The sequence below is a fragment of the Sus scrofa genome, chromosome 15, assembly GCF_054392235.1.
Source record: "Sus scrofa isolate SSC_HxYL_T2T_F1_AM1 chromosome 15, Sscrofa_HxYL_maternal_Yorkshire_Landrace_v2.0, whole genome shotgun sequence".
In the NCBI taxonomy this organism is placed as follows: domain Eukaryota; kingdom Metazoa; phylum Chordata; class Mammalia; order Artiodactyla; family Suidae; genus Sus; species Sus scrofa.
The window spans coordinates 25325757-25340462 of record NC_139397.1 but is presented as its reverse complement, the minus strand read 5'-3'; the positions used below and the strand labels follow the sequence as shown (position 1 = coordinate 25340462).

Here is a 14706-nt window from a genome sequence, read left to right as displayed (position 1 = left end):
GGAAGCTATGCAGAGAACAAGATTCATGACAGTGACTGAAGCTGAGGGGATGAGGCTTATCAACTAGAAAATATTCAAAAACAAGTAACTTAACTGTTGTCCCATTATCTGCATATATGATTGCATATAAGATTTGTTGGAACTAGACTGCTGACAATTTTGCTGTCTCTAGAGAGACCAATTACAGGGAGAGAGTGTGAGAACTTATCCAAAAGTAGGAGCATCTATTATGGAAGTTTAACTTTTTGTGGTTTTCTGTAATGTACTGCAGATTCTAAATGAGAATTAGGACTTTTTTTTCTGCTGCAAATAACACTTTATCAGGTTTAAAATAGAGATATGGGTAAATCAAAAAGTTTTTGATCTAATATTAAAGAAAGCAGAAGATATTTTTCCTAGAGTGACTAGATAATTTACAGAAGTAAATAGTTTAGATCCATTTAAACTGTGTAAACCCTGAATGCCTGTTCGAATGCCTTGCAGCACATGCCAATGTCTAGTATCATCTCTGCTGCTGATGTTCCAAAAATTCTAAAATGTCAAGTTGATTGAGAGACTTGCATAAGTAGGTAAAAATAAATTTTGTATTTAAACGATATATCTAACATTATAAAAATAATATGAACTGTGATTTGTGGTCATTTTAAGATTCACTCTACAATTTCTTTGCTTTCCTCACATTAACACAAAAGTGGTAATAATAGATGTTTTTAATGTGATGGCTTGCAACTAAAAAAGTTATGAATAATTATAGGAAATATTTTCATATAGCTGGGAAAAATGACACTAACAACCCAGAAACACTTTTTCCAGACTGACAAATAATGAAGGTCATTTTTTTAATCATATGACAAGAAAGAAATCCAAGGCACAACCTATATATGACCTAGCATGTTAGTATGTGTGGTAAGTATTCCATATGTTGTTTCTCTTCTTTCAGAAACAAGGCAAGCAATGTGGAAGAGAAACACACCCAGAAAACACTTTGGTAGGAATGGCTACAAAAGTTCCCCGGATTCCTCTCATTTCCTCATCCCTGACCCAGCATCTAGTCCAAAGACACGCCATGGTAGGCATTCAAAAAACACTTGCCTTTTGGTTGTCTTTGTCATTTGAAGATGGTCTTATAATCTGTTTGAAAATGATCCAAATTTTGTTTATTTAGAATAGGCTATTATGTATGAAACTAGAACAGGAAAATCATTTAATGATCTTCTCCTCTAGTATACTATGTATGTATTTAGCACCGCACCTTAACTGCCATTCTTGTCCTTCTTTTATTTGCAGGCATGCACATACAAACACAGAGTATCATACCTCTGTCACAGTTCTCTTCGTCACTGCCATCCACACAGTCATGAACTCCATCACAAAGCCATCTAATTGGAATACAGTGGGCTTTATTTCTGCATCGAAACTGATCTTCCTTACACTCAGTCACACAGTCCATCTGTTCAAATACAAATGGGCACTGCAGTTTTCATTAATGATAAGGGTATCGTCACAAGCAAAGTAAATATGCAGCTGCAAATACTGGATATTTATCATACCGTAGGCTTCCTTTCATTTTTATTTAAAGAATATAACCTCTATAAATGACAATGGGCTTTGGTATATGCACAGCATGAAGATTCAGGTATTTGCTAAAATTACTGTATTCAATGTCTAACATTTCAGACAGTGCTAAGAATCAAGATTCTCTTTCTCTTTGGTGTTATTACAATTTCTTTCTCAAATCTAATTCATGCAATTCAGAGATTTCAATCAAATGATAGATTTTACCTCATCTGAACCATCAGCACAATCATATTCTCCATTACATTTCAAGGATGCTGAAATACATCCTCCACTGGAACATATATATTCACTTGATGAGCAAGTGGGAGAAGCTAAATATAATCACAAAGTTGAGATTTAAACTTAGTGAATGGAATGAATGGTTGATAGATAAAAACATAAATAACATATAAAATTATATAGCTTAAATTATTTGAACTATATTCAGCATCTGATATTAAATATTGACTTGATGCTTTAAATATTATTGCATTGTATTAAATATACCTCAAGATATATTAGCTTGTTCAATAAGTAGTCAACTCAGTAGACTAAGAATGAAAGAGAAAAAAAAAACAAAAACTCTAGCCTCCATTCCTTTCATTTTTGAAGAGTTAAATGAATTCTTTTTAAAATTGGAAATTCAATTATTTAGAAGACAAAAGCCTCAAATTATTCTGAAGACTTTTATAGGATTTAGTGACCTTTGGGAATGTATAATTCATATGTATGTTGTAAAAAGCTAAAAGTGGAAATCTTGGGATGGTCTCATAGACACCATGGTATCTATTTGACTGTTTTGACATAAGTGTCATATTTGTAAAAGTTTTAAGTTTATTTGTTTGAAGGTTTTAAACATGAATAAATATAAATATAATTAACAGAATCTATAGAATCTGAAGTATTCCTATATGATATGGAAATTTAAAAATATATAAATAAATAAGATACTACCAATACCCAATTAAATTAATTGACATAGTATTGATGATATCTTTCTTTATGGGTTTGAGTGTGCTAAGCTTACATTCAAACCTCTGGAGTTCTTGGCTTTATATTAAACCATTAAGTAGCCAAAAGTACTTATATAATGACTTTGTGGTCTAAATCATTTAGTCCTTGTGTTTTAATTTCTTTTACTTTGGTGTGTTTGCCTAGGTATCTGTGTTAATAAGGAGTCTGAGAATATATCTGGATTCAGTAAGAAAAAAGATGTGATGAGTTAGCAACATGGGCCACGGGCATAGTGCTGGCACATGGTAATGTGTGTGCCAGGTATCTGTTATTCTGACCTAGTCTCTCAAAATAACGCTTTGAACCATGAAACTATGTATACACATGTACATAGTTTACAAAGTGATTTTCTCCTCGTATTTTTTCTGTATAATAATGTTATTAACACCCCCAAATATAAAAGTTAATGAATATATTTTTAAAGTCATGTTTAAGGAATAGAAATGTACAAATTGAGTGTGGTTTTTACCTATACTTTTTTCTTCATAATTTTATTTTTATTTCAGACCAAGATGTAAATAGAAATAATAGACTTATCCTTTTTCTCAGCTAGTATCATGTTGGAATTGCTATATTCTGTTTCATAACTTTAATTTCTATAGTGGAAACCTAATTTTTATCATACTTACAGTTTCAACATATTTAATTTTAGTTTCATGGAAAAACAACTCCAAATGGTATAGAAAAACATAGAGACCAGAAAATGAAATTTAGGGGAGTATGCTGGGGTCTTGAAATAGTAACAATCTTACCTGCCAAAACACTTTTAAAACATATGAAGGGCACATCAATTCATTTATCAAAAGATATTTCTAATTATTTCTTAAAAATGTAAATATGTGCATGATTTGCCACTAATTTATGCATATCATTGCTTAAATTTAAATTCTAAGTTAAAATATCAGTTAAATGATCTCCTTAAGCATTTTACCTGGCTCACAGTTTTTCTCGTCTTCTCCGTATTTGCAGTCTTCATGGCCATCACATTTCCATTTTGCTGATATACACTGACCATTGGAGCACTGGAACTGATCTTTAGAACAACTTGTTTCACAATTTCTCTGTCAAAAACAACATTTATATAATTAAAAATTAAAAAGATGTCTGGAAACCCAGTAAGACACACATAAGAGAAGCTCAGATGTTCATATTTAAGCCCAAGACTAAGTAACAATATTACAACCATTTTCATCTTTCATTTGTCTCTGTGAGTCATAATAAAACAGAGATGAAAAAAAAGAACAGAAATCCCATGGCTTTATCACACTAAGTAAATTGTTCTGAGTGGATTATTCTCTAATAGACAGTTATGGGGTAATGTGATTTTAGTAACTTTATTTATTTATTTATTTTTTTGTCTTTTGTCTTTTTGTTGTTGTTGCTATTTCTTGGGCCGCTCCCGTGGCATATGGAGGTTCTCAGGCCAGGGGTCGAATCGGAGCCGTAGCCACCGGCCTACGCCAGAGCCACAGCAACGCGGGATCCGAGCCGCGTCTGCAACCTACACCACAGCTCAGGGCAACGCCAGATCGTTAACCCACTGAGCAAGGGCAGGGACCGAACCCGCAACCTCATGGTTCCTAGTCGGATTCGTTAACCACTGCGCCACGACGGGAACTCGAATTTTAGTAACTTTAAAGTGACAATGAAGATTGTGGGGAAATAAAAAGGCTAAACATATTTTTAAGGAAGTATATCCGATTCACTGGGAGTGGGTGGAGGGACGAGTGTGAAACAGACAAGATCCTGAGGCCAATCTGTTTTGCACTGGCAGAAGTTTCCCTAGTGTTCTTTCTTTCCTCTTATTCCCATTTCATTTCCTCTGTAGCTGTTCTTCTATAGTTTGGTTGCTGTTCACATTCCTTTGCCACTCTTCTGTCATTTGTTCCTAAAGAACTGTGAAATGAACTGTCACAATTGTCACTTTCTGCTCACTAGCATATAGATTTTATTTAGAAGTCAAACAAGATATTGGTGATACCTTTGGGGACCTTTCAGTTCTTTATATGAGATCAATGTAAGGAATCCATTAGAAATTTACTGTCCTTGGGTGTGACCACTCTGGTTGAAATGGGATGTTTCAGCGAAATGTCTTTCTGGGATGATCTTTTTCTGTTCTTAAGCAATTTCTATTGTTGCTAAAATGTACTTGTCTACTCCTTTCACAAAGAAGCAGCACTCTCATAGTTTGTGACTCCCAGTGAGTGAAGCACATTGAACTATTACTCTCTGCTTCTTTCAAGTTTCATCCCATATAAGAAAGAAGCATTTATTTTCTAAATCCTGGTAGTTTTCTCTTTGCCGAAGGCAGTTTAATTAGACTGACTTTTATATAATTGATTTTCTTCTTTCTTTCCTTTCTTCTCCTTTTCTCTCAAACATTGATGATTTACCATTTGCTAGAGTTTTTAAAATACAAAGAAAACTAAGATTTACTTCCTGTATTTGATAAACTCATAGACTAATAGAAGACCAGCACCTAAACCAAAAACTGAAATAAAATATACTAACTGTCAAAATAAATTGATTTTTTTTCTTTTTAGGGCCCTACCTGCAGCATATGGAAGTTCCCAGGCTAGTGACTGAATCAGGGCTGCAGCTGCTGGCCTACACCACAACCACCAGATCCGAGCCACATCTGAGACCTATGCCACAGCTTGTGGCAACACCAGGTCCTTAACACACTGAGTGAGGCAGGGATAGAACCCCATTCCTCATAGATGCCAGTCAGGTTCTTAACCTGGAGAGCCACAATGGGAACTCCAGATATGGTTTTAAATATATGAATTATTAAAGATTTCAGGAGAGGCTTCACAGAAGAAGTTTAAACAGGAATGGAACTAAGAATAGATATTTCATGTGCAAAGGATAATTAGAAATGTGGTGTCTTGAGAGGTAAGCTACCTAATGGTGAATTAAATTGGAGATACAGCCCATGCACTGGTTATGAGAAAGGAATTTCATATGTTTTGTTCACTACCTTCTTCTTTCATGTCCAATACTGTACCTGGGACATAGTAAGCATTCAATAAAAGCTACTGAATGAATGAAGTAGAAAATGTAGAAAATAAGGAATATACCTTAAAATTTTATGTAATCCAGCTCCACTAGGGTAGGGTCCATGTTTGTCTATGAACCAAATATCTAAAATCATGTCATGATTATAATAACTGCTCAGTATATATTTGTTGAATTAATTAATGTTTATCTCAACAATAAGGATAATTCAAGTAAAGTAGCTCAATAACTAGTGACACTAGTGTAACTGTTTTGACAGTAACACAGAAGGTAATACTTCTAGATTCTGTATCATCAGAAGATTTTGATCTGTAATGACTTCAGTACAGTTGACACGTGTGTGTCTGTGTCTATTTATGGAGTATTTAATTATTACTTTAGATATTAAAGACATACAGAAATATAGAATAATAAAGTCCATGAGTTCATCATACAGATTTAATAATTATCCACACTTTATTATTTGTATTGCATACTCCTCTATCCCAATTTATTTATATTCTGAACTATTTAACAGCATAGCATCAGAAAATTAACAATATCACAGAATTAACAAAAAAAGTTTCTTAAAAGTTATTCCCAGAGTTCCCGTCGTGGTGCAGAGGTTAATGAATCCGACTAGGAACCATGAGGTTGCGGGTTCGATCAGTGGGTTAAGGATATGGCGTTGCTCAGTGGGTTAAGGATATGGCGTTGCCTTGAGCTGTGGTGTAGGTTGCAGACGCGGCTTGGATCCCGTGTTGCTGAGGTTCTGGGGTAGGCCGGCAACTACAGCTCCGATTACACCCCTAGCCTGGGAACCTCCATATGCCGCGGGAGCGGCCCTAGAAAAGGCAAAAAGACAAAAAGACAAAAACAAAAACAAACAAACAAAAAAGTTATTCCCAATCCATATCAAAAATGTCCTTATTTTTCTTAATTATATTAAAAATACTGTTTGGTAAAATAAGGATCCAAAAGACATCTATACACTGAATTTGGTTTGAGTTTCTTTTAATGTATAACTATTTTTCATTCCAGTAGATTTTTTTAAATGCCATTTATACTGCTTGAAGAAACCAGGTCATTTGCTCTACATAATGGCCCAAATTCTGAATTTGGCTGACTGAATCCTAAGAATGCTGATACCTTAGTAACCTCCAAAATAATAATTAAGCTCTTTATTTTTTAAGTACTATTATGAACTCATATATTTTATATGCTTATTGTATTTCAATATATTACAGTCATACTTTTTTCTTACTGATGCTCAAATTGTCCCTTTTGTTAGTGAAAACCCTTGAATTTTGGTCCTACATACTCTGGACACTGTCCTAATAGTTTTGTTTTCTGGCTTGACAAGATGTTAGTGGCTCATTTTGTCAATTTCCATTCTCAGGCCTAGAATTAAACATTTCTCAGGGGACTTTTGATTCAGTTAATTGTTAAATGGTATTTAGAGGCCATTATGTGAATGCTAGGGATTGTCTTTATAGCTGAGATGTAATACATTTTAGGATTTTTTCAGTGGTGTTGCTAAGAATACATATTTTTAAAAAGAGAAAAACAAATTGAGATCTCATACTGATACTTTTGAATATAATTATAGGATTTTTATTTACTTTCAATTGTTTCTAGATTTGGATCTCATTTCTTTTCCTTAAAATTTTTGTTTTCCTACTCTCAAGATATATGAATTTGAAATTAGCAAAACCAATGTTATTATTATTATTATTATTTTTTTAATTTTCCCACTGTACAGCAAGGGGGTCAGGTTATCCTTACATGTATACATTACAATTACATTTTTTCCCCCACCCTTTCTTCTGTTGCAACATGAGTATCTAGACATAGTTCTCAATGCTATTCAGCAGGATCTCCTTGTAAATCTATTCTAAGTTGTGTCTGATAAGCCCAAGCTCCCGATCCCTCCCACTCCCTCCCCCTCCTGTTATTATTAATAATACATGTATGAGTACAATTTAAGATTCCTTAGCATTTCTTTTGTCTTTACAAAATATTATACTGAATGAAGAAGCCAAATACTATATTTTAAAGTCACTTTAAAAAAGTTCTTCTCTGTGTATGCCACTCACTCGATACATAATTACACTGATCCAAGTTTTGGGTTTCTTTTTTATTGCCTTGGCTGGATATTAACAAACTAATTCGGTTAACATTCATACAAAAAGGATTCCTCACAATTTTCTCTTTTGTTCCTAATATGAGAATATACTATATGTAATTCTGCTTTCTAGCCATTTGTTCAGCCCACTTAAGTTTTTTGTCAATGTAACCTATCATTCTAGCTTTTAGAAAGGAAACATAAATCAATTGCTTATAGTGTTAGCACTTCATTAAACACAGACTGTACCAAATGTCTGTAAATGGAGAGAAAGACCACCTTTAAGGGAGTTAATTTGATTCCTTAGGGACATTATCATAAAAATGTCTGGTTACAGGAGATACATTCAGCCATCAAAGAACTATGTCCATGAACTTCGGGCACAAGAGAAATGATAAGGATGTATGTTTTCACATCAGTAATATTTTGAGAATAAGATTTTGGAAAATAAATGTTCGATTCTGTTTCTGTATGTTGGACATTTAGTGAAAACATGCAAGATGAACTCACAAGCTTTAAGCAATATATCCCTAACTCTTGATGTTTCACACTTACACAGGGCTGGTGGAACACATTTTTAAAAGAAAAAAAATTTTTTTCATGGTATGAATGAATTTACATAAAATGTATTTTCCTGAATAGGAAAAATTTAATAAAATTTTGAATAAATATATACTAAGCAAATATGGAGTTGGGCAGTGTAAAACTAACTTTCTTGTGGATATTTAAAATTTTGTTTTGACTTGTAAATAGCCTCATGAATAGAAGTAATAGATTTTTCATCTTCTCCTGAGAGACCTTTGCAACCTCAAGGTTTATGTGTTCTTGCCTTCAGGTGAGAAATTAAATGTCTTGGTTTCCAAAATCTTGAATATGATTTGGAAACTCTTCCATGATAGTGAAAGAATGGATAATTGTCCCATTTTGATAAGAACATCTGAAGACTGGGAAAGGTCTAGTTTGTCTGGGTTCTATAATTAATAGAGACCTACAATATCTCCAAAGAGGAAGGTTATCAGTAGATCAGTAAATACCTAAAGAAGCTGGACCCAAAACACAGAAACCTCTAGAGAAGAGGGAAATGCCTCTGTTGCCAAACCTATAATCAGTGGGAGGTCCTTCTTGAAGGCAAGTACATATTCGTGTCAGTCATAGCAGCAGAGGTCAAGGGAGTCACTGTGCACCAGAAGGAGCCATGGCAGCCACTGAGGACCAAAGACTCATTTCTCCTTAATCTTTGACTGGACTTGATTGTACAAGTGCTGTATTTATGATATTCATGTGGGAAATCATTCACAGAGAACATCATGAAAAGTGACTATTAACTGGACTTTCCTGCTACTGCAAAGTGAGGGCTCATGATCATTTTAGATTTGAGTGAGAAAAAAAATATAACATTGTGTCACGTGTTAGTTTGAAAGCATCATGGAGTTATCAATATCTGAATACACCAATGCATAAATAATGAATTGTGTGAGGTATTATAAATGTTAGCACAATCTAAGATTAGAGAATTGTCTCAAGAAATTCTACACTTTTTCACCTATGTGTACATGGAGCTTATTATAAATGGATTGTGATTCACCATCTAAGCAAATTTAAACCTGTAGTTTCATGAAAATTGATGACCCATATCCCAGTTTACAAGACTATATCTCCTGAAGAAAGAGACTGGGGAGAAGAAACTGTTTAAAATGCATAAAAAATATTAGTCCTGACCATAAATACTGCAGCAAGTTTATGAACAAATTCAGAGATGGCAAGGGCATCAGCTATTGGGAATAGGGTTTCCAAACATCCTATTCCCAACCCAGCCATTCACTACTTGAGATAAAACAGACTATAAAATTAACTGTCAATAGTAGCACAAGAACTATTCTCTGTGCTGAGCGTGTGTAGCACAGTGCTTAGATATAGTACTTATCTCAGAGTGTAAGGAGCAAAGTGCATTCAGAGCTGTCCCTGTCATGCTCACTGGATTGAGTAATAATTATGAGTGCAGTTTTCAAGAACTTCTTTATTTTGTGTTTGATTTTGCAAAGATGCCTACCTCATCAGAGCCATCTGCACAATCAAAATCTCCATCACACCAAAACCTTGAAGACACACAGTCCCCATTGGCACAGAGAAAATCTTTCAATGTACAGGTTTGTGGCTCTGGGGACAGAAAAATAGCACAGGGTTATTCCATTACATGCAAGTGTATTTTAAATTTTATACAACATACAACATGAGGTAGCATTAAGAAAAAAGACGTTAGCCAAGTAGAACCAATAACATGTTTCGAAAAATGTTTCATCAAGCATCTATGGCACATGATATAGTGGTTTTTCATATTCATTTTTAAAGTCATGAATAGGAAGTGGCATTATAGAAACAAATTGAAAAAAGGCAAAAGATAAATAGGCTACTGTTTAATAAAAACGCAGTATCAAAGCAAAATAAAAAGCACAAAAAATCTATATGCTAAAGTATAAACAACAATCTTTTCAAGTTGGAATTCCAGGTCATTTAATGTATTTACTTCAAGTAAGTAAGACATTTTGTTAGTCATTGTACCCACAGGGCTGTTTATTAACTGGAGAGTTCAGACTTTGGTTCTGTATTCTAACTATTTCCTAATTCTTCAATTACTTTTTATGTATTCTAATGACTTCCTAATTCTTCAATTTTGTGCCTAGAAAATCCAGAGATCATAGAACCAAAGAGGCTTATGGTGGTATTATTGGCCATGACTGTGTGGGTAAAGAGGCAGAAGGAGACTCTTTTGAAATTTCCCTATTTGTTCAGGCAGTTGTTTGCTTATGCTCTACATTATTTACCTGCCATTTTAGATAATTTGCCCGTTGTTAATTTAATTAGGCTTCATCATTTTCCACATAGGACATAAGCCAAATAGTGTGACTTGCTATTTGGCATAACTCGTATGTTTCATCTGGACAATAGAGTGGGATTTCAGAAATCTCTTCCTATAAGTAATCATTATGACTGTCAGGCCTCATCTCTTGTTCAATTTTGGTTCTCTAAATAGAACTTATATCTGATATGATGTGAGACCCTCTTCTTGTTTTCCCCTACTCATTAACTATATTTACAGCTGTCTCACACACAATAATATTCTTGTTTGGGTGAAAAAGTTATAGGTAACAAATTAAATTTAAGGAACATTCATTTTAAGCAAAATTTTCTACACAAAGCTTGTGAATAATTCAGCCTGCCTTTGCATATTGCTCTACACAGTCACTTGCTTTCCAGCTAGAAGGTAATGTCTTGAATGTTTGGTATCATGAATGCTCCTACATTGCTGTATAAAGATACCCTTCTGAAAACTGGGAGAACTGTGAAGACTGTAATATGGATGGGACCATTTTGTTCTGCTCTGGGAGTTTATTTTAACATGTTAACTCCAGGCTATAAATAGGATAAGATGCTGATCATTAGAATGAAAAAGAGCCACTAACTACATGATCCCCCTCATTTTTCAATACTCCCTTGTTTAGAGGGTATGACAAGAGCAGTTTCTCTTTTTGACTTTGAACCATATTTACATATAGTAGGCTTTAATTTAGAAAATAACTTTATTAATAGTAATATTACTAACTATAACAATAACTATCAGCTATTTATTTGTTGTTGGGTACTAGGTGAAATTAATGTCACGCACTTGAATTAGCTTATCAGTTAATCCTAACAACACCATAAGGTATTGTTGGACCCCTTTTTAGATGAGTAAATTGAGGTACAGAGAAGATAAGAAATTCACTCCAAATTACCCAGCAGACAGAAGAGGTAGTATTGAACTTGAACATAGCCTGATATCAGGGCCTGTACTTCTACTAGGAGGCCATTTCATTGCCTCCCATACTACTGAGGAAGTAATAAGTGCTCACATATTTCAGAGATAAACATTAACACCCTGAAAAGTCAAGTTTATTGTCCAAGGCACATGGCTGGCAATATCTATTTCATTTTACAATAATAATAAAAGAGAACTAGTTTTCTCTTTTTATCCTTCCATACTGAAGCCAGTTCACCCTCTTATTTGCAGACACATCGCTTTATTCTCAAGGAAAATAAATTATAATAAAATTAATTAATTAATTAATGCTCAATTTATCTAAGATGGCAAATAAAATTACAATATTTTCATTAAATAATAAAGAACACTTAAGCCATATATACAGAGATGTTTTAAATAAACAGCAGTAGAATCATTTAATTTGATAGATTTGAGAGTACCCAGGCAGGATAATTCTTCCTTTAATATTCTAACTTGTCTTTCTTCTAATTAAGAGCAAGTGTATTCATCACGTGCTAAACTGCAATAACTTCACAGGCTTTTATACACTCTCCTGGGGGAGGGCTGGATGCCGTTGACACAAGGCTATAAAAAGTTGTGCAGGCAGTAGTTCAAGGCATTTGCCCAATAATTTCACAGAACATTTGATTTACAGAGACTTGTCTTAACATTAATTATTCTCTTCCAATATGGGGATAGAAGAAATTTGAGATATGCTGGGAAAAGCTTTTTTCTGTACATGTGGAAATATGTTTTAACCATATTTTTAAAAATGCCATCAAATCTTCTCCTGAATAATAATCCTGAATTATTTATACCTATGCAAATGCCATCAAGGAATGGGGTAGCTATATGCCTCAGAATCTTTTGCCACTAGTTATCTCAAAAAGAAATTCTCTCTTGAGGAAAACATAATTTAGTTATGAGAGAAAGTTCTAAGTGATTATGGTCTTTTATTGTTTATCTTATCTTTCAAGATAAAGAAAACACCAGGTTTTTTTTTTTGTTTTTTTTTTGTTTGTTTGTTTGTTTTGTCTTTTTGCTATTTCTTGGGCTGCTCCCGCGGCATATGGAGATTCCCAGGCTAGGTTTCTAATCGGAGCTGAAGGCACCAGCCTACACCAGAGCCACAGCAACACGTGATCTGAGCCGCGTCTGCAACCTGCACCACAGCTCATGGCAACGCCGGATCGTCAACCCACTGAGAAAGGGCAGGGACTGAACCCGCAACCTCATGGTTCCTAGTCGGATTCGTTAACCACTGCGCCATGACGGGAACTCCGAAAACACCAGTTTTTAGACATTGGCATGGTAGTTAGCATTTTTGTGTGTGAAAAAGAACAAAAAAAGTGACTATACCTGAAAACCCATCTGGAAAGAAAATTTGAACATAACATCTTATCTAGTATTTCTAAAACGTTTTTCCTACACTAACTTGGTCTGATAGTATGTATTCTCCAGATCTAAAGTAGATAGGGTATCCCAAACATGAACAATTAATCAGGTTTTCCATAAACCTCATCTAAACATGTTAGACTGATAACCAAGAAGTCTTTCCAGGGCAGGTTTTAGAAAGCTGATCTGGATTCTATAATAAGGATTAAAAAACAGGGGCATGCTATAAACTGGTTACTTCCTTCAATGTTAATGAAAGAAAAAACATACCATCTCAGACTGAAAGGAGCTTTGGGAACTGTATTGCACAAAATCCAACCTATATTCAGAAAATAAAAGTAACTTTCAAAGCCACAGAGTTAGTGGCAGAGCAAAAAACTTCTAGACTCCAATTTCTCCACCAAGTGTATTATCATAAACCCTTGGTGATAAGTTCAAAAGCAGTATCAATGTGGGTGTGAGCATCTGAGGAGAATTTTTAGAATACAATTAGTATAACTGACATGCTATACAAATAATCTTCTGATATAAATTCAGTGAAAGTAATAGAAATTCAAATAAGGCAGATGCAGCTTGTCTTTCTACATAAACTTTGATCTAGTTGATCAAATTATTTGGTATTTTTATTTTATTTTTTATTAAAGTATAGTTAATTTACAATGTGTTAGTTTCAAGTATACAGCAAAGTGATTCAGTTATATATATACATATACAGATTCTTTTCACTGTCCTTGTTGTTTAACTATTTTATATGTAATAGTGTGAATATATTAATCCCAAACTCCTAAATTATCTCCCCCCTCAATCCCCCCACTAAACCCTTTGGTAACTATAATGGTAATTTTCAATATCTTGGAATGCCAGTTACTTTTTGTTGTTGTTGTTTTGTTTTTGTTTTATGTCTTCTCTAGAGCCACACCCACGGCATATGGAGATTCCCAGGCTAGGGGTCAAATTGGAGCTGTAGCCGCCAGCCTACGCCAGAGCCACAGCAACAGCAGATCAGAGCTGCATCTGTGACCTACACCACAGCTCACAGCAGTGCCGGATCCTTAACCCACTGAGCGGGGCCAGGGATCGAACTCGCAACCTCATGGTTCCTAGTTGGATTCTTTAACCACTGAGCCACGACAGGAAGTCCTGGAATGCCAGTTACTTTTTAATATTGAAAAGATATGAAATAGTTCCTTTGCACATAAATTACTTACAAGGCATAGATGGCATATATTTATATTTGTTGCTGATGAAAATAGTACAGATATTGAGATTTCTCAAATATTTCCAAACCTTTGATCCAGAGTACAACACAACTCCAGTAACAATGAAATTTTCTTATTTTTAAGAGCAGAAATCCTTGCTGAAGCAAAGTGTTCCTGCTGAACACTAAGCAAGGGAAATGATCATCATCAGATGATGAAATGACAATGGACTAATTATCCCATGTAAATATAAAAAAGTAGGAAGCATATTAAACTAAAACATAGCTGACAGTTAACTGCTCCACTGCTATTCCAACTCTTCCCATATCTATGCCTGGAATATTTCCAAAACAATTTAAAAAGTCAGTTCATTATATAAGATTCATAAACAAGTCAAAAAGCAGTTGTATAAATAAAAATATTCATAGTATTTGTTAATGCTATAAATATGTGTCAGGCACTATGCTAGACACTAGGACATAGCCCTACTCCTTAGACCATCTCCAGATATTTGAATAGGAATACTGATAAATATGATAAAGAAATAAGTGAGGCAATGGAATGCAAGTGAATATTGGGTCATAATATATGGGACTGTAAAAAAAATGTGTCTCTATTGT

The 14706-nt window shown here is 34.3% G+C and overlaps 1 protein-coding gene across 5 annotated transcripts in view; it reads right to left on the bottom strand.

Moving 5' to 3' along the window:
- The window catches only part of LRP1B (LDL receptor related protein 1B), a 1884722-nt gene that overhangs the window by 131429 nt on the left and 1738587 nt on the right, over nt 1–14706 (bottom strand). For all 5 annotated transcript variants that reach the window (XM_084998912.1, XM_084998914.1, XM_021076285.2 and 2 more), the window contains 4 exons: nt 9744–9850; nt 3503–3632; nt 1783–1889; nt 1318–1450 (listed from right to left, as the gene is read on the bottom strand). In XM_084998912.1, coding sequence (XP_084855038.1) covers nt 1318–1450; nt 1783–1889; nt 3503–3632; nt 9744–9850 — 477 coding nt within the window. The remainder of the gene's footprint in view (nt 1–1317; nt 1451–1782; nt 1890–3502; nt 3633–9743; nt 9851–14706) is intronic.